Source organism: Apostichopus japonicus, chromosome 19, assembly GCF_037975245.1.
Source record: "Apostichopus japonicus isolate 1M-3 chromosome 19, ASM3797524v1, whole genome shotgun sequence".
NCBI classification, from domain to species: Eukaryota; Metazoa; Echinodermata; class Holothuroidea; order Aspidochirotida; family Stichopodidae; genus Apostichopus; species Apostichopus japonicus.
The window spans coordinates 16,468,400-16,493,144 of NC_092579.1; the positions used below are offsets into that span (position 1 = coordinate 16,468,400).

Genomic DNA, 24,745 nt, shown 5'->3' on the forward strand with positions numbered 1-24,745 from the left:
GAATAAGACATTTAACTGTGATGGACAGATTCTTCTGCCAGTGTACTACGATATTTAACGAACAGTTCTGTGAAAATCTCATAGGTAGGAAGCTTGAACGGTATTTCCTAATATTTTTCAAACACCAATATTTTATATAATAGTTTAACAGCAAAACGCTTTTTTTCAATAAATTGCATAAGATATTTAATTGGGATTTAAATAAAGCTTTACTCCAGTATGCATGATGCAGTGTCTAGGAGACAAATTTGAAGTGCTAAAATCTAAACAAGCAGTTTTAAGATTGGATAATAATTAATATTTTACATTCTTTTTGTACAATTTTTCCTATTGTTTTTGTCTACAACTTGTTTCCCAATTTGAATCTATAACCGAGAGGTTAAACGAAAAAGCTGACATCTATTTTAAAACTCAAGAGTTTTAAAACTGAGAGTGACTCAACAGCTGAGGTTGCTTGAAACAGCCAGACTGCTCTCACTGTTTGAATAAATACCAGAATCCAAACAGCATTAGTACTTATCTTTTATTTTCAATGTCATGTGAGGAAATGGAGTAATTAGTCTCTTTCCTGCATGATGATTCAGTTAACCCAGGGGTGGGCAACCTTTTTGAATAAATGGGCCAGATATAATAAGGCGTGAAAAATTGACTGGGCCGCACCTAACCAACGACCTGCTGTTGATTTCAAATATTTGATTCCAGGGACTTTCAAGCAATAGGTGTGTGTACATAATGTCAATACAGTACAGTTGATAATTAATGGGGATAATAGGCCTACCAGACAGCATCATTAGTGCCGATAAATCATAAGCAACTAGCTTGTTTTTGTGATGTTGTAAAATAGATTGAATGATTTTCTTTTCTTGAGACATCTCACGGCCGCAAAAAAATCACTGGTGGGCCGCATGTGGCCTGTGGTTGCAACCCCTGAGTTAACCAGTTAGACTAGTGTAATGTCTTGCAATTAGCATTATTGGTTTTCTGTGTTGACATTGAATTGTCTTTCTATGAAATAACTCTTGATATGTTGCTGTTCTAATACTGCCAATGGTCTGTAATATTAGTCCCAAAGCCATGGAAAACCCTCATTAGTTGTTTTATTGCAGACATTTTGTATCTCATTTAGATGTTACTGTTACTTGTCGTTACTGTTACTTGCCTGTTACTGTTACTTGTCATTTAGCCACTGAAGGAGATCCTGCTAGGATCAAAACACCAGGCCAACTTACTTTTACACATTCTCTTACTCATGCTCTCTAGTGGATAAGCAGTTTGCTAACAGTTTTATTTTATTTTCATTTAGATGCCAATGATTGTGCAGTCAACCTATGTTTGAATGGAGGAATCTGCAATGACGGATTCAACACCTTCAGTTGTAATTGTCAGCCTGGATTTTCTGGTGCCCTGTGTGATGTCAACATAGGTAAAACAATCATTTTGAGGCGATGATCTTTGGAAGTACAATTGGGTCACTCCCAGTTGCTTGAATTTTGTATCCGATTATGTAGTGTCGTGAGGAGGGACACCGTTCATCTAGTATTCATTACTATTTTGGCATTACATCAACTATTTTGGCATTAAATCGATTTGATTATAGTTTCACTCATAAAATGTCAGAAGGTTTCTGATGTTTCCATCCGAGTAGGATCTTCTTCCAGGGGGGTGAGGGGGGGCAAACAGTTCACCCTTTATTCAAGAGGAACCTGCTAGGACCGAAACATCAGGCTTCCTACACTAGATATTTGAAAGGGGTTTTACTTTAACAGTCTCGATTTCTCTGTCTGTGATCTTAATTTCTCCTCTCCCTTCACTGGACTGTAGTCCTATGTGTAAGCTCAAGCAAAGTGAATTTTTGAAAGGGTACACGGGCTAGGTAGCGAGCCGGCAAGACTAAAAGATTGAAGCGTAGAGATAGGAAGAGACCCTTTGTTGACAGTTTCTAGACTAGTTCAAGGACAATGAGCAGGAATTAGTTTAGTTAATCTTTTTTTTAATTATAACTTTATCTGACTTTTTTTCTTCTTGCAGATGATTGTATCAACGGTCCTTGCCTGAATGGTGGCCTATGTGTGGATCAGATCAATAGCTTTACTTGTCAATGTCCCCAGGGTTTCTCTGGATCCGTTTGCCAGATAAGTAAGAATATTTCTCCTTTAAAAAAATGCAGCTTTTTCAAAGTACTAGCTGTGTTTCATAGCTAGTTGCAAATTGAACTTGGCAAATTGTATTTTTCCACGTTGATACTGAAACCCCCTCCCCATCACGGTTAAGTGCACCGTATGATGGTCAAGTTTCATGATTTTCATCGACAAAGTAGACAATTTTGGAACATGTGGACTACTAATTAGCAGCCCTTTCACGTTTATTCATTAATCAACGTCCAATTGTCCCGGAGGACAACATTGATTTTTTTTGCTCGTATTGAAATTCATATTCAGGGCATATAATATAAATATTTATTTGCATTTGACATAAATTCAGTTCCATTCTCATGTCTCGAGGGCGATGTCAGTAAATGTTCTTATTTCTTTTTCATGACGTTATATTTCCAGACGGTAACCAGTGCAGCGATGCGCCTTGTCTTAACGGAGGTACCTGTGTCGACGCGGGCATAACTTACTTTTGCAATTGTGTTCCGGGATTCAGTGGCATGAACTGTGAACAGAATATTAGTAAGGAAAAGAAAAGAAAAAAAGAATTTTTATCAATTTCTTGTTTTACTGTTTTACAGCATTGTCAGGGCAGATTATATAAAATATGTAATATTCTACATCACACTGACCACACTGACAAGAGTTTTGCAATTTGTTGAATCTTCACACAAATTTTAAGTGGTACAAACAACGTCCCCACCCCTCCCCCTCCTCACCACATTTAAAATATTCTTGACAGTTGCATATATACAGTAATGTCTGGATTATTCTGATCTGATCTGATCCAATCTGGTTAAAATTACAAATCCACTAATTATCTTGATACACGGTTAAAAATGTCCCATCACTTGCAATCTTTTCTAAAAATCTGAAGCATTTACTTTTATCCAATTACTGAAAAGTTTAAGTTGGCTAAGGTATTTTTAGTTTTTTCTTTTTCCTTTTTTTTTTGTCTTTTTTTTTTTGTCATTACATATATGATAATTCTTTAAATTGTATAATGTTTTCTTATGTAACGTAAGTACAGTTACATAGTTTATTTGTGTGTGCAACCTTTGTTTTATTGCATGCATTGTTCATTTTTTTTCTTTTCTGATTGTCTTTGTACGGGGGGTCTGCCTCGTAAGAGCCTCGGCTTTCTCAGACCTCCTCCACTTGTCACAAACTGGAAACAAATAAATGAAATGAAATAAGTTGAATGTCGAATGTCTATGTATTCCTCTCTCTCCTTATAACGTGACTTGTTTACATTTTTACACATACAATTTTTCTGTAACCTGTTTCTCTCCGTCTCAATATAGACGAATGTGCTAGCGCGCCTTGCCGCAACGGTGGAACTTGTCGGGACAATGTAAACGGCTACACTTGCCAGTGCCCTACTTCTTTCACCGGATTCCAATGCGATATCTTCCTGGGTAAGTACACTGGATATATTTTCTTGCATTTGTTCCAGTTAAATACAGAAATCAAAAACAATTTTCAATCATTCTTGTTTGACAAAATAAAAATAAAATTCAAAATAAAACAGAAACTGTTAGCAGACTGCTCATCCACTAGAGAGCCTGTGTAAAGAGAATGCATAAAAGTAATTGGTTACGATTCGATGCGAGCAGGATCTTCTTCAGAGGCCGAATGACAAGTAACAGTAACAGAAGGGAGAAATACACACACAGAATACAGACAGGTTAATGAGCAGGGTGATCACAAAAGAGATATATGTAAGAGGATTAGTAGACAAAGGATGGAGAGAAGAAAGAAACCAACAGGGGGATGAGGAGAGGTAGGACAAAGAGAGGATTAAGGGAAGAAAGTAGGGAAAAATCAATCCTTGATCGGCGTTTCTCAAAGTGTTAATCTCTTTTTCAGTTGGGTTGGCTCTAATTTGTTATCAACTGTGACGTTAGTCTAAGTCACACTTGGTAGGGTCAGTAAAATACGATTGACCAATCACAGACAACCAATGAAGAGTAAAATACGATTGACCAATCACAGACAACCAATGAAGATCTTGCCTTCAGTTTTGTCACATATCTGCTATTTCCAAAATCTTACAATAACTGATGACTACTGAGTATAATTTATTGTTTTTGTAGTGAAACGAGAGAAGAGACCCATGAAACTAAACAGGAAAACATCCGTGACAAAAAAAACTCTCCACTTTATTTGGATTGACGATTCATCTTTGTGGTCGTGGTATGAGTTTTGCCGACTTTATACGATAATTACATTCTTTTCTTAAAAATCTTTGCAGGTGGCAACCAGTGCGCCACTTCTCCTTGTGTTAATGGTAACTGTATTGACACTTTCAATGGATTCATATGCAACTGCATAGCAGGCTACACCGGCGTCAACTGTGACCAAAATATAAGTGAGTGTCGTAAATTTATTCTCTTCATCACTTACCTGTGGCAATCCCATCTGGTTTACTTCAGTCTCGTAGACATGTTGTGGTGCTCACTTAGAGTCTGCTTCTAGCTTCTACTATTAAAGCAGAAGGTTAACTGGAAACCTGAATTTGTCTCTTCAAAGTAAACAGAAAAAAATGTTTGAGGCAGTACAGTACAGATGATAGCTGCATTTGAGGCACTAGAAAAGTTGCTCAGCGGGTAATCGGTGCTCACTTACCTTCGTAAGAGTGCTTGTATCATGAGAGGGGTCTGCACTAAATTGAAACATAATCATGCAAGACCCAACACACCCTTTTTTTTTTAGCACTACATTTACAACCGCTCTGGACTATGTTATGCCCACCATGTACACTTAGGGCCCGCTACATATATTCATTTGTGACTAATTCTATCCATATATTTAATTCACAAGTGAGAAGATAAGTTTCTTATTTGTAGGACTTGCTGTATATATGTTTGTTTTACTGTATGTGTATGGCAGTCTATCGATACTAATACTATTGCTTTTCTTTTTTTCGTTTACGACCTCTTTAAGCCGAATTTCCGATTGTGGACAATAAATTCAAATTCAATTCAATTAGTGACCATTATTTAACTTTTTAGCATATTTTTGGCAAACCTCATACCTCTTCAGTGACACAGTGAAGTAGTCTGCTAGCCATTTTTTTGTCAATTTCAGACGAGTGTGCCAGCAATCCCTGCAGAAACGACGGTCGCTGCGTGGACGAGGTCAACCGTTTCTCTTGCGTCTGTGGAGTTGGATTTACCGGAACACTCTGTCAAACTACCACAGGTATTTAAATATAAAAGGGATTTTCAAATCTGGGCTCAAATTAAATTGAATATCAATATTGTAGTTAGTAAAGAGCTTGTTCTGTTTTGAAATTATTTGTATAAAGACTATGTGTTTAATAACATCCTTCTGGTTTGGAAATTTTGTGTTTACAAAAGTAAGGTTAAAAATGAGAAACCTTCCTTTAACTATGGTAAAATTGATTTAAAGAATTTTTATTTAAAAGAAAAGTTTATGTATCAAACTAGTTGTAAGCAAAATGCTTTTGATATCAGATGGCATAAGTGGAAATCTTTATTTGAAGTTTAATGATTTATTTGTTGTTGTCATTAATATTGACTATTGGTCATAAAGTATATGTTATTATGAATTGTACATTGTTTGGACTCTTGTTGGAATGATATTAAAAAAAAAAAATTAAAATATAAAGAGACGAATACCGACTAGTAACCATCAGTTAGAACGTGAAAATAAATATCATCAGGATAAATATTAAAATGAAGCAACATAATCATAAAGGGTTTAGCAGATTACAAATTGACACAAAGGCAGATTTTTTTTTTGATTCTGAATTGTTGTTGATAATGTGAGATGACAAGCCAAAAAATAGATCACAGAATGCTGCAGTTGTTTCGAAAATATGTTTTTGCTTATTACTGTTGGAATTTGAAAAAAAAGAGGAAAATGTGTGTTTATAGCTACACAAGTTTAAGAATCAAACAGATTGCTTAATTCCCTCTATTATTAAAGTTGATTTGTTTTAATAAAACTAGGGTAGCTTGGGTCTTGGTTGGTTCAGTTGCAATATTATTTTCAGTAGAAGTCAACATTACCAGAAATCAATATTAAAGCAAATCTCCAAAAAGCTTGCTTTGATGATGAAGAACAACTTCTGTCAATGGAACCTCCTTAACTGATAAGAATGTATTAGGAAGGGTGTGCGGACATGGTACATCAGGGTGTCCGAATGATCACCTGGTAGGAGAAATAAACTATTTCTCACCATGATTTTGGTTTACCATGTAATATACATAACGGGGGTGAAAGTGATTACTTGTGTATACACTGGGTGTTGAAATTCTGGATACCCCCCACCTTCTCCCAGTAACCCTTCAGTTCTTTAAAACAGTTGGCTGAAGAATTGCAGGGAAGCGAGGGGATGAGGGGAAGACACAAGAAGGGAGAAAGTCCCCAGGGCTCCACCACTATGTACATTCTTCAGTTGGCGCAATTAACTGTTGTGCCGACCATATTATTAAAGTCAAGAATGAAACTGATGTAACACATATAATTGCTATGAATGTCTATGACACATGAAACTCTATTTTCCTATTCGGCAGTGATCAATGAGTGTCTGTCCAACCCTTGCCTTAACGGAGGTACCTGTACGGATGGCCTAAATAGATACTTCTGCACCTGTACTATTCAGTTTACTGGAGAAAGCTGCGAATTAAACCAAGGTAATGCCCCCCCCCCCCCAAAAAAAAAACATCTATGGATGTTAAAAGCAGAAACTGTTAGCAATCGAAAAGTGAACTATTTCAGCCTTTATTGGAATTTGAGAGTCATGATTTACTGGTAAATAATCCAAAAATAATGTCAATCATCATTAAGGTTTGTTATACATAACCAAGTCTAGGGTAGGAGGTTAAACAATAGACTGCAATCATGCCAAGAGAACTACCCGTTGCCATGGTGAATCGGCTGAAGCACCTGAAGGAATACATATAGGACAGACTGTATTTCATTGCTAATAGCTGCAACCCCCTAATCTTAAAGGTGAAAATGATAATTGGCAGTTTTTTTGTGTTTTTTTTTCATAGCAAGAGTTACGATTTATTGATTCGATACCCGTAACTTGGTTTTTTTTTGCTGATATGCTTAGAATAATACTTCTGCTGGTATAATTTGAGATTTGTTTAATATTTTTCAGTAAATTTTTGTAATATTTTGCTTTGCAATGTACAAGTCTGCATTCAAGATGTAGAAAGTATTGATAAGGTGTTATATATTTGGTTGTAATTATTAGGCACCAGATTTGCAGTGTCACCTTAACAATATCTCGGCAGAATGTATTATATTTCACTGGATCAATTCTGCTAACAAATAATGGTTGGTCGTGGCTGTGTCGGGTGGTAGCAGTTAATGGATTTGTATTTGCTGCCCTCTGCAGGTGCCAAACAGTTTTACCCAAATTATCACGCAAATCTTGTAAAAGACTTTCATTTGAAACCTCTGCCATCATTCTGTTTTATTCCCTTCATTATTATTGACAGCCTCCAGTCTCCAATAAATTTATATCATTTTGTTTTTGTTTATGATGTATTTATAGACCAGTGTATTAGCTCACCTTGTCAAAATGGAGGTATCTGCGTGGATGGCAATAACCGTTATACCTGTAACTGCCCTGACATGTTTACTGGCATCAACTGTGAAACAGCAGCACGTAAGTTCACTCTCAAGGTGCTTTCCCACTGGATGACGATTTCTGATGTTTTAAAGTTCACTCTTTATATCAAATAATATGTTTTATAACCGGATTACTCTCTTCTGATATTAAAGTGGTCTTGTCCTTTCTTGTTCGGTCATGACCTAAATCAAAATCTATATACAATCCCATCTGCATGTTTTTTTATCTCATAATTTGACTCACTGGGTTAACTCATGATTCTTGACAGATTGAAAATCGTGATTCAACTCATGAATTGACTCATTGAGTTGAATCTCAATGCAATATATGACTCACGACGACTCATGAGCCAATTCACGGTTCATGACGAAATCGTGATTTGAGTTATACTTCTGACTCATGAGTTAATGCATAATGCAATATATGACTCCTGAATCAACTCATAAGTTTACTCATAATTGCTGGCTGGATTACTCGAATTGACTCAGGAGTTAACTCTTGATTTATTGTGTGACTCGTGAGTTGACTCATGAGTTGTACTCATAGTTTGTTGCATAATCGAAGTCATGATTTGACTCACAAAATGTAATGCAATACCTTATACAATTCATGAATTGATCTGTGATATGAAATAAAAATTCGAAGCATGATCCAATGCATTGTCAGACTCATCATTTCACTCATCAAGATTTCAACATTTTAATCCAAGACAACATTCAAGTTTAAGACGGATTCTCATTTCATTTTGACTATAATAAGTCACAATTCAACTTATGATTGGACTTGGGTGATGTAACTCATTCTTGATTCAAGTCATTTACTCAACACACTAATTCAAGTCAAACTTTTAGATGGTGACTTTTTAAAATATAAACAAAGGGTTGAAGGTCTGAGGTTGCCCTTATTCTATTTATTTATATATATTTTTTTATATATATTCTATTTATATTCTATTCTATATTCTATATTCTATTTATATTCTATTCTATTCTATATTATATTCTATTCTATTCTATATTCTATTTATATTCTATTTATATATATTCTATTTATTTATATATATTCTATTTATATATATATATAAGTCTCATTATATTTTTAATGTTTCTTTTATAAATCTATCTACAGCTATTCCAATTTGCAGTACCAGTCCGTGCGGACAGGGGATCTGCATACCAACCAGCACTTCCTACATATGCAGCTGCAATATTGGATTCACTGGCAATGATTGTACAATAGATATAGGTACTTGATACTTAATTGATTCTTTGTTTGGTTTCCCTAGGTACTTGATACTTAATTGATTCTTTGTTTGGCTTTCCTAGGTACTTGATACTTAATTGATTCTTTGTTTGGTTTTCTTAGGTACTTGATACTGATTTGGTATTTTGCTTGGTTTCCCTAGGTACTTGATACTGAATTAGCTCTTTGTTTACTTTTCCTATATACTTGATACTTTATTGATTCTTTGTTTGGCTTTCCTAGGTACTTGATACTGAATGGGTTCTTTGTTTGGTTTCCCTAGGTACTTGATACTTTATTGGTTCTTTGTTTGGCATTCCTAGGTACTTGAAACTGAATAAGCTCTTTTTTTACTGTTGCTAGATACTTGATAATGATTTTGTTCTTTGTATGGCTTTCCTAGATCCTTGATACTTAATTGATTCTTTGTTTGGTTTTCTTAGGTACTTGATACTGATTTGGTTCTTTGCTTGGTTTCCCTTGGTACTTGATACTGAATTAGCTCTTTGTTTACTTTTCCTAGATACTTGATACTTTATTGATTCTTTGTTTGGCTTTCCTAGGTACTTGATACTGAATTGGTTCTTTGTTTGGCTTTCCTAGGTACTTGATACTTTATTGATTCTTTGTTTGGATTCCTAGGTATTTGATACTTTATTGGTTCTTTGTTTGGCATTTCTAGGTACTTGAAACTGAATAAGCTCTTTTTTTACTGTTGCTAGATACTTGATAATGATTTTGTTCTTTGTTTGGCTTTCCTAGATACTTGATACTTAATTGATTCTTTGTTTAGTTTTCTTAGGTACTTGATACTGATTTGGTTCTTTGCTTGGTTTCCCTAGGTACTTGATACTGAATTAGCTCTTTGTTTACTTTTCCTAGATACTTGATACTTTATTGATTCTTTGTTTGGCTTTCCTAGGTACTTGATACTGAATTGGTTCTTTGTTTGGCTTTCCTAGGTACTTGATACTTTATTGATTCTTTGTTTGGATTCCTAGGTACTTGAAACTGAATAAGCTCTTTTTTTACTGTTGCTAGATACTTGATAATGATTTTGTTCTTTGTTTGGCTTTCCTAGATACTTGATACTTAATTGATTCTTTGTTGGTTTTCTTAGGTACTTGATACTGATTTGGTTCTTTGCTTGGTTTCCCTTGGTACTTGATACTGAATTAGCTCTTTGTTTACTTTTCCTATATACTTGATACTTTATTGATTCTTTGTTTGGCTTTCCTAGGTACTTGATACTGAATGGGTTCTTTGTTTGGTTTCCCTAGTTACTTGATACTTTATTGGTTCTTTGTTTGGCATTCCTAGGTACTTGAAACTGAATAAGCTCTTTTTTTACTGTTGCTAGATACTTGATAATGATTTTGTTCTTTGTTTGGCTTTCCTAGATACTTGATACTTAATTGATTCTTTGTTTGGTTTTCTTAGGTACTTGATACTGATTTGGTTCTTTGCTTGGTTTCCCTAGGTACTTGATACTGAATTAGCTCTTTGTTTACTTTTCCTAGATACTTGATTCTTTATTGATTCTTTGTTTGGCTTTCCTAGGTACTTGATACTGAATTGGTTCTTTGTTTGGCTTTCCTAGGTACTTGATACTTTATTGATTCTTTGTTTGGATTCCTAGGTACTTGAAACTGAATAAGCTCTTTTTTTACTGTTGCTAGATACTTGATAATGATTTTGTTCTTTGTTTGGCTTTCCTAGATACTTGATACTTAATTGATTCTTTGTTGGTTTTCTTAGGTACTTGATACTGATTTGGTTCTTTGCTTGGTTTCCCTTGGTACTTGATACTGAATTAGCTCTTTGTTTACTTTTCCTATATACTTGATACTTTATTGATTCTTTGTTTGGCTTTCCTAGGTACTTGATACTGAATTGGTTCTTTGTTTGGCTTTCCTAGGTACTTGATACTTTATTGATTCTTTGTTTGGATTCCTAGGTACTTGAAACTGAATAAGCTCTTTTTTTACTGTTGCTAGATACTTGATAATGATTTTGTTCTTTGTTTGGCTTTCCTAGATACTTGATAATTAATTGATTCTTTGTTTGGTTTTCTTAGGTACTTGATACTGATTTGGTTCTTTGCTTGGTTTCCCTTGGTACTTGATACTGAATTAGCTCTTTGTTTACTTTTCCTATATACTTGATACTTTATTGATTCTTTGTTTGGCTTTCCTAGGTACTTGATACTGAATGGGTTCTTTGTTTGGTTTCCCTAGGTACTTGATACTTTATTGGTTCTTTGTTTGGCATTCCTAGGTACTTGAAACTGAATAAGCTCTTTTTTTACTGTTGCTAGATACTTGATAATGATTTTGTTCTTTGTATGGCTTTCCTAGATACTTGATACTTAATTGATTCTTTGTTTGGTTTTCTTAGGTACTTGATACTGATTTGGTTCTTTGCTTGGTTTCCCTTGGTACTTGATACTGAATTAGCTCTTTGTTTACTTTTCCTAGATACTTGATACTTTATTGATTCTTTGTTTGGCTTTCCTAGGTACTTGATACTGAATTGGTTCTTTGTTTGGCTTTCCTAGGTACTTGATACTTTATTGATTCTTTGTTTGGATTCCTAGGTATTTGATACTTTATTAGCTATTTGTTTGGTTTTCCTAGGTACAAGTACTTGATACTTGTTTGTTTTCTTTCATCCTCATATTTGGTAAATAAGTATAGAGTTTATTTTGTATCTCCAGTGCTTATAATAACCAATTGACAATTATATTTGGTGGAGGGAGTTGAATTCTAGATTTTCATTCGGATTACATGCAAACAATTACCCAGAATTAACTCCTTGGCTCATTGAATAGCACTTTTTCCTAGCAATGGGGAAAAGCTTCTTTAGACCAGTAAAGCCGACCATCCTGGTGAACGATGAATTTGTGAGAAAATATGATTTGACAGAGTTGGGAGAATTTACTTTTAGCAGTTTTTCATATTTTGCCAGATGTGAAAACTTTTTCATATCTAAGAATATGCAACTACTATATGTTAATTTGGAATTTATTGTTTGTTGCAAAAATGTTCAAGTATTTTCATTTTTGTTTGCTTTCTTATTCAGATGAATGTGTCAGTAACCCCTGTCTGAACCAAGGCACCTGTCTCAACCTAATCGGACAATTCCAGTGCATTTGTACCGAACAGTTTTTGGGCCCAACTTGCACCATACCAAGAGGTATTCATCAATCAATCAAGATATCAGTATGATTAAGACCTGACTCTTTCAACAACGGATTATTCTCAACTCCTCAAAGATTACTGCTCATCATTCAAATCTGTCATTGATACTAGCTCTGAAATTTGTCAGAGAATTTGAGAATTATTTCTTGATACTTTTTTCAAACCTGTTTAATTTTTAACTTTGTCCTGTAGTTACACATTTCTTATATACGAGATGGAAAATTATTAAAGGTTACAGATTTAAGATTTTACAGATTAATAAAGACAAAAGATATATTTTTTGAATGATATTTTATTCATTACTATTGTTGAAAGTACAATTTTAATTATTGTAGGGATTGGCAACTATATTTTCTTGGAATACGCCATGTGGCTCGCTTTCGTCACGGAACTGGCTCAATTCAAACAAACTGGCGCGACACATGAACTACATTCGAATCGTTTTTTCATCTCAAAGAAGGGATTTTTATGCTTTTTCATTGCTTTTACTGGAAAGACAATCTGTCAAAACATAAGAATAGATGAAAAAAAGCTAGGATTTATTTCTCCTTTAAAAGTAGAAGGGAATAAATGATAATCTAGGCAGAACTAAGGAAATATGTAAAAACATCCTCAAAGGAAGATATTGAAACTTTACTGTCTTGCCTTCTTGCTTCTACTATTTCAAAGTTGTCAACAGTTGCCAGAACAACTTTTGTGATAACGGGGGCACTTGCGTCGACCTACCCAATAGCTTCGTCTGCCTCTGTTTAGCCGGTTTCACTGGATCAAACTGTGAAGTAAATACAAGTAAGTTTATATGGATTCAGTTGATTTCCTAATCTCACTCCATATTTTTTTTTTATCATGCACATGAATTTAATTTTTGACGGGTCTTTGACATTCTTTCAATTCAAAATTTAGCATTTTCATCTTGTTCGCTGCTTAGATTATGTCATTTATAGCCATTTGTATAATCTGTTAGGTAACTTTAGTTTTATAATGCAGTGGCAAGTTTTGTGTACTTTTATCTCATTTGAGGCATAGATTATGTCATTTGTCTTTAGTCGTAGGTATAGTCTAGTAGGTAAAATGCCATGCCAAAATGCATATTATAATTATTAATGCATATAATATATATTATATCATATGATGAAACCTTAGCAACGGAAACTTATCCCATCCTGATGTGTGCTAGCAAGTCGAACCTTGATTTATTTGTTTCTGCTCTTTTGTCTAAAAATGAACAAATAATCTCAAATAATCCTTTCTATCAATTTTTCTCTTTAATAGTACTAGATATTTTTAACATTAAAGCAAAGGATAGTAAAGGTGTATTAAACTCCTTTGAGGTTGGTTATTCAGATACATTTCCACTCTTTGTAGATAGTAGACTGCCCATAATTGATTGCAATTTTTTGCCATTAATTATTGTTTTTTGGGGGTGTTTTTTTTTTAAACCCTCAAGTACTATATCCAGGCTGAAGGTGAGACTGTTCTCTCTCATAAAGTATGTCATCATTACTTCTTGTCAATAGTAACAAGCAGAGGGTCCAGGTCATGGGAAAGAATTCAAAGAAAGGAAAAAAATTAAAATTGGTTCATATAAAACCAAAGCAGATTAAGATAAAAGAATGAAAATGGATTTACTCCTTCGTTCTCATCAGTTAATATATATATGTGTAACAGGCACACAAGGCGTAATTGTGAATACTGCCCTCTATTTTACTGTGAGTTGAATGTTTGTATGGGTTTTGGGAACTTCAACCTCTGTTGAAAAGCACAACGCCTAGTTTTATTAGTGATACAGTAACATCTTAAAACTCAATCTATTATTATCATTCCAATCCTGCTCTTCTCAGGGTAGATTTTCAATGTAAACGATTACCTGTTAACTTCCATGCATGTTCCTTAAGATTGATCCTCTAACTAAGGGAGTTTGAAGAGGGGGAGTTTGTTGGGGAACAAAGTCAAGATCAGCAATAAACAAGTTCAGTACCACAGATGGTGTCTTAGACTATTCTTTGTATTCCACCTGTTACATATATTTTTTTAAATCATTTTTCATATCCCCCCTCTCCAATATTCAGATGAATGTCTTTCTCAGCCTTGCCTGAACGGTGGTATCTGCCAGGACGGTGAAAACCGTTACAGATGTCAGTGCTCACCGGAGTATACTGGAACCAATTGTGAAATCATGCAGAGTAAGTTCAGCGTCAGTATTTTATTTTCATATTCCCTGAGTGGCAGACAACAATAGATGTTTAAAATTAATACAAGTTAAAAATTAATAGAGAGTAGAAGTATTTATTATGTGTTATGTTAGCTATCTAACTATGAATAAAATATATATCTATATATATAAAATATTTATATATATATATCTACATATATATATATCTATATATCTCAATATATATCTATCTATCTATCATCATCATCATCATCATCATCATCATCATCATCATCATCATCATCATCATCATCATCAAGTACATTTGTTTGCATCAATTAAAAGTCATTTATGTAAGAACATGGATTGCAAAAATGATGTAATAACTGGGTAATACGTTCCACCTTTTTATATTTTCTCCTCTGCATGGTGTATATTGCATGAGCTTCCAAGGTATCAATTTATCAAGCAGGTCATATTTAAAGGGATCCCTGATGTCTTGGAAGGTAGTCATATATGGATTTGATATTGCACATTTAACAAATTGCTGTTTTAGTAGGCCTGGGGTGTTTTTAGCAACAGGAATGCCATGGAAAGAATTTGAAAATAAAATTTAGTAGTTGTAGGTTCATGTAAAAGATCATTGCATTATCATAAAATCACTGGAATTTTTTTTTTTTATCATAGAAGCACTATTTGGATTTAGGTTAGAAAAAAAATTGAAAAGAAATTTGCAGTAATTAATATGATCCATTTTTATTTGATTTTTTTCTTCTACAGATAATGGCTGTCAACCTAACCCATGTCTTAACAACGGAATCTGTCGAATAATCAATACTCTTGATCTTACGCAGTTTGTTTGTGATTGCTCGTCTACTGGTGGTTTCAATGGGGACAGATGTCAAAATAGTAAGTCAGTAGTATGATCAATACAGTAGCCTATAACAGATAGATAGTTTAGACAGACAGACTGACAGACAAGAATTAGTCCATTAACCATAGGTTGCATTTTTCAGCTCTCTTGACCTCAACTTACTGAAACTTTATGTCTCCTGCAAACAGACTGGTTAGTTTGGAGGAGTTGATTTGTTCACACCTTGCCATGTCTGCCTTGATCTGATAGTGATTTGGCTACTAGCTGTGTGATGAGTTGCATAATAGATGAATAGGCAGCTCAACTAAGGTGAGAAAGATGGGACTGATCACTCAGCTAACCAACTGGGAAAACCCGCAGTTCAGTACAAACGGCTGGTTTTTGGATGCAACCTATAGCTATTGGACACTTTCGCGGCATGTATAGAAAGATTTATAGACAGTGCATGACATTCATGTGTATCTAATAACATGTAACATATTCAACGTAAACCAGTTCTCAGAATGTTATATTTGGAAACCATTCCCTTAGAAAAAGGAAACTAAAAGAAACACAAATAAATTTGCAAACAGCTGTCATTTATCACAGCTAGATTTATAAGTGGAAAATGACTGAGTGTTTTTCCAAATTTTGAAGTGTTTCCTTTAAAATGGAATTGATCTTAAAGCTTCTGCGTTTAAAAAATTGATATAATTCACTAGTGAAACATAAAGTTTGTAAAGGGAGGGGAAGCCTGAGGTAGAGAGAGGGGGGGGGCAGTTGGTTTCAGGAAGGGGTGATATTAATTTTTTGCATTTAAAGTCAAGATTATGTCAGTCAATACTTTTTATTTGCAGTAAATGAAGGGTACAAAAATAAGTTTCATGATTAAACCAATTTTTTTTCGGATTCCTTCCTCAGTGCCCCCAACTCCTTGTAGTCCAAACCCATGTCAGAACGGAGGGACCTGTGTCGCATTTGCAATCTCTGGCTTCAACTGTCTCTGTACTGCCGGCTGGTCTGGGATCACTTGTACGGAACCCACAGCGATCACAGGTACAACCACAATATGGGAGCACAATAATTGTTTGCTATGTGTTATCAGTGGAGTTTAAAAAAGCAGCATTAACAAAAACTTTGAAAATATGCAAGATTTCAGCAAAAAGATGTACATATTGTGTGCTCCTTTCATCAAATATACACAGTTTGTCTGGGTTTGATTTTCAGGTAGTTCAGGTTAACATGACACAACTGGACTCTTGTTTTTTCAATTTCAGATCCCTGTGCTATTATGCCATGTCAGAATGGTGGCCTGTGTACCAGAAACCTGAATAACGCTGACCTCTACATCTGTCAGTGTCAAGGTGTTTGCACCGGTAGTAACTGTCAGGTCTGTGACGGTAAGAGACTAATAGCTTTGTGACCCCACCGTGGGGATTATGTGGGGCCGGGGTAGCAGAGGGGGGGATTGATTATGTGTTAGAATAACCAAGCCAATACGATCTTAGAGAGATTTGTGTCTGACTGCTCGTGAGACTCACATCGTGTCTTTGCTCAGAATAGAAAGTTAAAGACTAAACTTCTAAACATGTCCTCTGGTATTCCATGTGAGATAAATCTGAGGTGCAATGTAAACCCTACCAATATCTGAATACTTGTACGAGGCTGTGTAGAGTCTCTATAAAGCTTATAGCTATTAAAAGATTAACCATTTTGTGGGTATTAATTATCATGATACATGTAAAATGCATATGCCTGTTATTTAGAACTGTCTGTATCAGGTAAAATAAGATCTACCATATATTATGTAAATTTACAGCAAAACTGCTCGAAAAATGCATGGAAATGCTTGTCACTCGAATATCCTTCAAAGAAATAGCGTTCAATAAACTATGTCCATGTTTATTCTGATCGTTTAGGTGTTAACAAAACACAACAGGTCATTTCTATTAGGGTCACAGAGATTAGTCACAGTATCATTGGTAAATGACAATGATTGGCTAGGCCCACAATTCATGTTGCAATTGTATGTTAGGAGGCATTTTACTTGACCTCTCTTCTCTTCCTGAAGTGAGTCCATGTTCTTCCAATCCTTGCATCAACGGTAACTGTGTGCAGACTTCCTTAACAGCCTTCTCGTGTGCCTGTAACTCTGGCTTCGCTGGCATCAGGTGTCAGCAAATAGGTAAGAAATATGGATTAATTAAATAATATTAATTAATAACTGAGGAAGAAACCAGACTCGGAGGTAGAAATATTAAGTACATTTGTTCTCTGTTTGACACATCTTCTTTTTTAAATGATTCTTGTTTTATTTATAATTATATATATATATATATATATATATATATATATATATATATATTTATATTTATATATATATATATATATTTATTATATTTATATTTATATATTTACATATATATATTGCTATAATTTGTCAGAGAAAGCAAGTATCAGTAAGTTTTCTTACCTGGTCTATTGCTCATCACAAATAAACCTATCATGTTAGGTGAAGGTGATGGTTGGGTTCGTTTTTTTATCATACTTTTGCCTTTAATTTTATCCTTTGTTAAATATTAAACACTCGCGGATCAAGTCTCTCTTCTTTATTGATCCTCACTGCAGTTGATCCTTGCTTATCAAACCCGTGTTTGAATGGAGCCTTATGCACAACTAGTACCATGGCAACAGGGGCACTTGCATATGTATGCAATTGTCTGCCAGGATTTTCTGGACCCACTTGTCTCACAGGTGAGTACAAATGTCACTGACATAAAACTGATTATAATTCTGTAAAATATAGATTTTGAAAAGAAACCCAGAAAAGGACTCTTCAGAAAATATGTCGACTGTTTAGCATATTCTCGGATATATAAAGGAAACCTCGAGGATGGTGAAGCTGAAATGTCTGTAGAGTAAGTAGAATAAAGCTTGCAACTTAATTAACGAGAAACAAAATGATAAGGCTCTCATTTAAAGAAAATGCTAATTAGATTTTGCTAATGCTAATTAGAATTTACATCATATCATAACATGGAAGTTATTGGGGTATTTTTGGGGTAATTTCATAGGTGTGTGTAAACAAAATGTTTGTGTCGATTTAATAAATAAATGCCTTCTGGTAATTGTGTTGTACTGTTCTGTACAGGTTTGAAAAACCCATGTTACCTTGGGAACAGTTCCTTTGTACCGGGGGGGGGGGGGGGGGGGTAGAATTGAACAGGTTTTTAGTGTAACCATCACAGCATGTTGTTCTTGACACAAAAGACATCTTATTATCTTTGTGTGTAATCTGCATTAATGTCTCACCATTTCTTGCTATATGGTGGGGTGTAAAATTGTACAGGATTTTAGTGTGAACATCACAGCATGCTCAGCTTACTCTGATCTATAGTATGAAGTCTAGGTTACATTCGCACCACACCAAGTCTTCGTTCTGGTCTGTTGTAACTGTCCGGGATTTTATGGGATGTGTCATGGTATGGTGAATATAAATATACGTTTCAATTCAATAAAAATAATGGCTCCTTCTGGTACATTTCATAAAAATTTTTGGTGTATTTAACTCACAAATGTTTTTTTCTTCTTCAACTGGTTGTAGATCCCTGTACTAACAATCCTTGTGGTGTCGGAGGCACGTGTCAGACGACACCCACTAATGCCAATGGATTCACTTGCCTTTGCTCCTTTGGTTTCGATGGACCTTTCTGCTTTCAAAGTAAGAATCTGCTCATTTTACTGGTAAATCTTAAGCTTTACAATGCGATCAAATGTTTATTGACTTTATACTGGTATACTAGTAAATTTAAAAGTAAACAAAAAGTCATATTCACACATCAACAGGCATATTTAATGTTAAATTGACTTACTTGTATACTAGTACATTTAAAGGTAAACAAAAAGTGATTCGTTGATATTCACCGATCGACAGGCAAGTTTACTGCCATTTGGAAAATTGTTGATTATATGAAATATGTTGAAATATGGAACGTTTAACGATGTGTAATCTTTGGAATTGAGATCTTTGGTGGAAATCCAACCTCCGCATCTTCAGCTTTAAGATCAGCTTTTAAACTAAGGAGAAGTTCCTAACAGTTGTACATTACTTGCTCATTAATGTTTCACTGATTTGAACTTGAACATTTAAACCAAAAATTTGAAGTTTACAAAGAATTTCCATTTTCATGATGCGGTTTAATGACTTTATGATAAAATTTCTCTATGATTGGTAGATTGTTGCAATTTTATAGGGAAAAATTTTTTTTTTCCAAACACCTGCAACATTATAATCTTGTTACAAACGGAGAATTTGTAGTATACAGCTGAGAGTTCTGAGTATGTGTATCTGTTTGTATGAAGCATATATCTGTTTGTATTTTAATACTCACAGTTTATTGAAATATACAACAATAGAAGCAAAGCATTCTGCTTGATAGAAGCAGGCATGGTTCATTATACCAATGAAATAAAATAAATCAAGACATTGCTACTTATTGTGTGGATTTTGGATATTTTTGGGAAGTCAACATCAGTTTTTTTATGAGTAGAAGATTTGTCTATTTTTCTAACAATTGACTCCTATTGTTCTCTTTCTTTGTTTTGTTTTCTCTTTTACAGCTCAGAATCCATGTCTTCCTAACCCTTGTCTCAATGGTGGCAGCTGTACCCCGACCGGTGGATTTGCCTACTTCTGTACCTGTTTGATCGGATACTTTGGCTTCAACTGCCAGGAACGAAGTTAGTTTCCTATAGTTATTGTTTGCATTTTCCTTCTTCATAGTTTAACAAAAAAACGAAGGAAACAAGGTTCAAAAATGTGTCCTAATTAAATTTAAATCAGTTAAAATAATCATTTTCAGTCGATTTGTTTTGTCGTTTATGCATAAAGATTGCTATCATAGTTCTGATTTAGGTATGATAAAGTTAGAACTAGTGTACCTCTTTAAGACGAAATTGTTTCGACAAGGCAAGAGATAAAGACAGACCCTGAATGTGTTATAAAGTGTTTCATCATAGTAATTCACTTAGTTGCCAGTTTATTTCAAAGTTAATTGCAATTAATTAATTAATTTCTTTCCATCTTTTTTGATTGTCTAAAAACTAATTTTAGGTAATGCAGTCTTGAAGAGGATAATCTAAAGAAAAACTGGCAGCTTTTTGTCTGCAATAACTTTGAGACTTTCGATAAACTAAAAAATGGAATTGAGCATCATGTGTTTAAAGGGAGAGTATTGTTAATAAAAAAAAACAGTATTTAAACTTAAGGGAAAGATGACAATATTATCACAAAGCCATAGCAAAAGTTTCTTACGAACCTTTCTTTTTCTCTATTTCACAGGTAATCCATGTATGCCAAACCCATGTGAAAACAGCGGTGTCTGTACTGCTATAGACAATAGCTTCACATGTACCTGTCAGCAAGGGTTTACATCCAACTTATGTAACATGCAAAGTAAGACTTAACCATCTGCTTACTAACTGCATTTTAGGAAATTCTTTAGTGCAATTTTGTTTAGTAAATATCTTGGCCTTATAGAATAAAACCAAGTACTCAGAAATATTGTTTTAAGGTCATGTTGTCCCTTGATAAAACTTCTTCATTGGCAAAAAAAACAAAAAAAAAACATGAATATTAATTTGCCTAGCTGGCTAAACTTGATTCTGAGTTGTTGGTGTCCGGTTATGTTTTAATTTTAATACCGACGTCAATCCAACCAAGATACTTTAAATAGAAGGTTCTACATTTATGTGGCATTTTTGTTTTCTTTCTTTGGGGAATTATAAAAAGGTCTTAAATTTAATGAGGGAACACAAATACATCTTTCATTTTATCTCAAAGACTTTACAATATTTAGTAAAAGCTGAAGAAAATCATGTTCTGGTCTTTAATAACAACCATGAAAGAATTAAATTGTCAATATATGAAATTACATGATAAGTTTTTAACAGGCTACCTAGAAGATTGAGATGTAGTGAATTTTTTATAACAATGTTGCATATAATTTCTTTCAACTATTTTTTTGATACTTTGTTTTTTTTTCTGTTTTCGTTTTGCAGGCAATCCATGTTCACCCGATCCTTGTGGTGGTAACGGCGATTGCATAGCCGTGACTAACACAGAGTTCTTTTGTTCGTGTTTTCCGGGATTTGCTGGGACTAACTGTCAAATATCTGGTGAGCTTTTGTTCTGGTCAGTTTATTTTCCACTTGTGTTCTAAAAAAGTAACAAGGATGGAACAATTTATCAATACAGAAAGTGGAGGAGAGATGAAAAAGCCAAATGCAGCTTTAACGAGCGGCTAATCAGCTAATCAGCAGCTAAAGAAAGAGTAATATTACAGAACAAGAGGTAATAGAGAAGAATGAAGAGAAGAATATAGGAGAGAGAGAGAGAAGACGAAAACAAAATAAACGATAGAAAGCCTGACAAAAGAAAAAAGGAAAGAAAATGTAGTTCATCTGTTGCCAAGCAACAATTGTTCTTTTGATTTTTGGCAGAAAATAATTTCTCCCTTTAATACGTTATTTGGATATGATTTTCGAGGCCCTTGCATAGTTTTGTGCACAAAGTGGATAAATCAAAGCAATTGAAACTTGGCTTTAGGAATATCGCCCAAATTCCTAGTTTGAAATAATCGTGAAGATCACAGTTAATCGTGTCAAAAGATGTATTCATCCACGAAAGTGTTGACTCGATACTTATACTCATAAAAGACGTAGAATACATCTATAGTTTTTTTTTTTTAAAGCTGCAGAAGAACTACCCAGAATGAGCATGATTTTAGCAGAATTGTGATAAGTCTATCCCACCTTTTCTTCTGAATTACATAGATATGATAAAAATAAAAATGGTAGGATTAGGTGTGTCCCCAAACTATGTTGCAATTAAGAAATTTGCAAATAAATGAGTTCTACAACAATTTTAAAAGTGTATGAAGGAACATAATTTTTAATACAGCAATAGTCTTTGAAAATCTTAGAATAGATACAGTTTAATATGTTTGTCCCATGAGAAGTTCGCATGTATATAAATATCCCAAAACTTCATTTCGTCAACCCACCATAATTTAGCCTCGTCGACGGTAAATACCGACGTGATCTATCTTTAAGTTGGTATGGGTGAAATACCATAAGAATTAGTTTATAGCGACAATTAAAAGACACCCTGTTTGCATCCTAACCTATTTCATTTCATTACTAACAACAGTAGCAGCAAGCTTGATATGTATTCTTGTCCTTATATAAAAGTCAAAGAGCGTTAAACAAAAACGATGAACAATGTCTTCTTTATAGTTGTCATATCTTGTTGAAACACCTAGCATCTTTTCCCCCCCGCACCCCCCGCCCTACATCCATAGAGGACATTGTTACTATTTACATCGACCCTCCATCATCATGAAGGGTGTTAAAATTAATGAAGCAAGTTTTCTTTCAGTAGGAATCTACAATTTTGCCAGATCTGACATTGTCCTCCAACAAAGAAGAAAGAAACAATACAATGAAATTGAATGCCCTGTTCACCTCAACAGTGGTTATCTTTGAGTCTCTTTGACATTTAGTTTCCCTTCTCATCTTTCGCTTCATAAAGGTGTCACGCCCGAACTCTGCTCCGTCAATCCTTGTGTAAATGGAGGCACCTGTGTCGCTGAAGGCAACGGGGTGAGATGCATGTGTACCGCAGACTTTACTGGCGATACCTGTTTGGAATCATGTAAGTGATGTCACCTTCCACAGAGAGCTCGCGAGCGAAACATTTCACTGTTTCTGTTCTGCTTCCTCTGCTGGTTCCTCCTAAAATGGGATCATCCTTGAAAAGGAAATAGAATTTTTTCAGCATTATCCCTGAAAAAAAAAAATTTGTTTTGGGTCCCCGACATTTGTGGTGAAATTTAAAGTTCCAGGAGTTGTAAAAATTAACCATTAATTTTTCATTAAATATTTAATCATTAATGTAAGCAATGACTGAATCTATCTGGTTCTGATTTAAGAATAGTGATAGTCAGAAGCAGACTAATGTTATTTTTCCACTTTCTGTTCACCAAGCTCCATCATGTTTATGATGTTAGTATTTAGTAGCAAACGTTTTGCTTCAAAATGCACATCTTTAAAATTGAAATCTTGAAAAAATTCCATTACATTATCCGGTATAATTTTTCTTGTTAACTTTACATCTGTTTATCTTTTCAATGTTGGAATCTTATCCAAAAGAAGTTGAGAGAGAAAATAAAGCCAAATAAAAATAGGTTTTTATTTTTATTAGTCCAGGCCACTATGACATCACACCTGTTTGCTTCAAGTTCACTTTAAATATGGTAGTACCAAACTGTGATTACTTTAACACAATCAATATCCCAAACAGTTAGAGAAAGATACTTAAACTTTACCAGAATGTTTAGAGATACGCTTTTCTATCTTTCCGTCTGTCCACTTGTCTGTGTGTCTCACTGTCGTTCATCTTTAAACTGACAGTTCTTTTTTTATTGTTTTCTGATCAATCAGCTACTCCGTGTACATCAAACCCCTGCCTGAATCAAGGAAGCTGCTATTACTCAGATCTCATTTTCCTCTGTCTGTGTGCACCAAACTTCAGCGGTACTCGTTGTGAAATTTCAAGTGAGAGTTTGCGTTCAATTTTGATTCAGTTTATCTTTGACTCTAATTTGAAAGTATGCAGTATTAAACATAAATAGTGAGGATCTGTCTAGTTGATTTGGAAAGATGGGACGGTCGGAAGAGGTGCTTGATGGTACCGACACCAATGAGTAGTGCTTAGGAGGAGGAGGAGGAGGAGGGAGGAGATGATCACAGAGATGTCTTCAAGCTTCTCGTTTAAAGCTACCATGCTTTTAAAGTTGTGAATACTCTCTGTTTTAGAAGTATTAAAGACATATCGTGGTGTCCCAAGAACGTAGGTGGACATTCAGCGAGTTAGACTGCAAAATGTTGAATTGATTGAAATCATATATTTCAGGAACGGTTTGTCTAAATTATCGGAAGTATTAAGTATTTATTAATTACGTGACAATTTGTTGTAGCACATCCAGTTGCATGACATCCCAAACTTTTCACCACATTTGGGACAAAGTTCTCACAACCTCATATTTTACTTTTCTTAATATATTTTATTTATATAATATCACTGAATTTTACTTGAGGTCTTTCTTGATAACCCTTTTTTTTTTGTAACTCAAATTCAGCTTTATGATTTGAAACTAAAAGACTTGTATATTTTCCCTATTTCTCTTTCCCAGTCAATGAACCCTGCACCACACAGAATCCATGTAATAACGGAGGTACCTGTCTGCCTACTGGGGACGGTAACTACAATTGTCAGTGTAGGCTCGGCTTCGATGGACAAACATGTGATATCCAACGTAAGTAACAACTTGAAGTAATGGCTGCTGTGTGCTGAGCAAGCTGCAGAAGTTTTGATGATCACCGTGGTGATCGCAGTCGCCTGTTGTGGCCAGACGAGATGTTCCTAAAATATCTTGTCTATTGTTATGAATCCATACTTAGTTTGCAAACATA

At 34.6% G+C, this 24,745-nt stretch overlaps 1 protein-coding gene across 4 annotated transcripts in view; it reads left to right on the forward strand.

Annotated features, from left to right (window-relative positions):
* The window catches only part of LOC139959974 (uncharacterized), a 132,900-nt gene that overhangs the window by 92,224 nt on the left and 15,931 nt on the right, over positions 1-24,745 (forward strand). For all 4 annotated transcript variants that reach the window (XM_071957935.1, XM_071957933.1, XM_071957934.1 and 1 more), the window contains 24 exons: positions 1,304-1,423; positions 2,029-2,136; positions 2,553-2,672; positions 3,455-3,568; positions 4,405-4,521; positions 5,241-5,354; positions 6,695-6,814; positions 7,687-7,800; positions 8,893-9,009; positions 12,088-12,201; positions 12,876-12,995; positions 14,276-14,389; positions 15,139-15,267; positions 16,133-16,267; positions 16,489-16,611; positions 17,283-17,396; positions 17,840-17,965; positions 18,816-18,932; positions 19,832-19,951; positions 20,553-20,666; positions 21,272-21,388; positions 22,803-22,925; positions 23,714-23,827; positions 24,466-24,588. In XM_071957935.1, the coding sequence (XP_071814036.1) occupies positions 1,304-1,423; positions 2,029-2,136; positions 2,553-2,672; positions 3,455-3,568; positions 4,405-4,521; positions 5,241-5,354; positions 6,695-6,814; positions 7,687-7,800; positions 8,893-9,009; positions 12,088-12,201; positions 12,876-12,995; positions 14,276-14,389; positions 15,139-15,267; positions 16,133-16,267; positions 16,489-16,611; positions 17,283-17,396; positions 17,840-17,965; positions 18,816-18,932; positions 19,832-19,951; positions 20,553-20,666; positions 21,272-21,388; positions 22,803-22,925; positions 23,714-23,827; positions 24,466-24,588 (2,847 nt within the window). The remainder of the gene's footprint in view (positions 1-1,303; positions 1,424-2,028; positions 2,137-2,552; positions 2,673-3,454; positions 3,569-4,404; positions 4,522-5,240; positions 5,355-6,694; positions 6,815-7,686; positions 7,801-8,892; positions 9,010-12,087; positions 12,202-12,875; positions 12,996-14,275; positions 14,390-15,138; positions 15,268-16,132; positions 16,268-16,488; positions 16,612-17,282; positions 17,397-17,839; positions 17,966-18,815; positions 18,933-19,831; positions 19,952-20,552; positions 20,667-21,271; positions 21,389-22,802; positions 22,926-23,713; positions 23,828-24,465; positions 24,589-24,745) is intronic.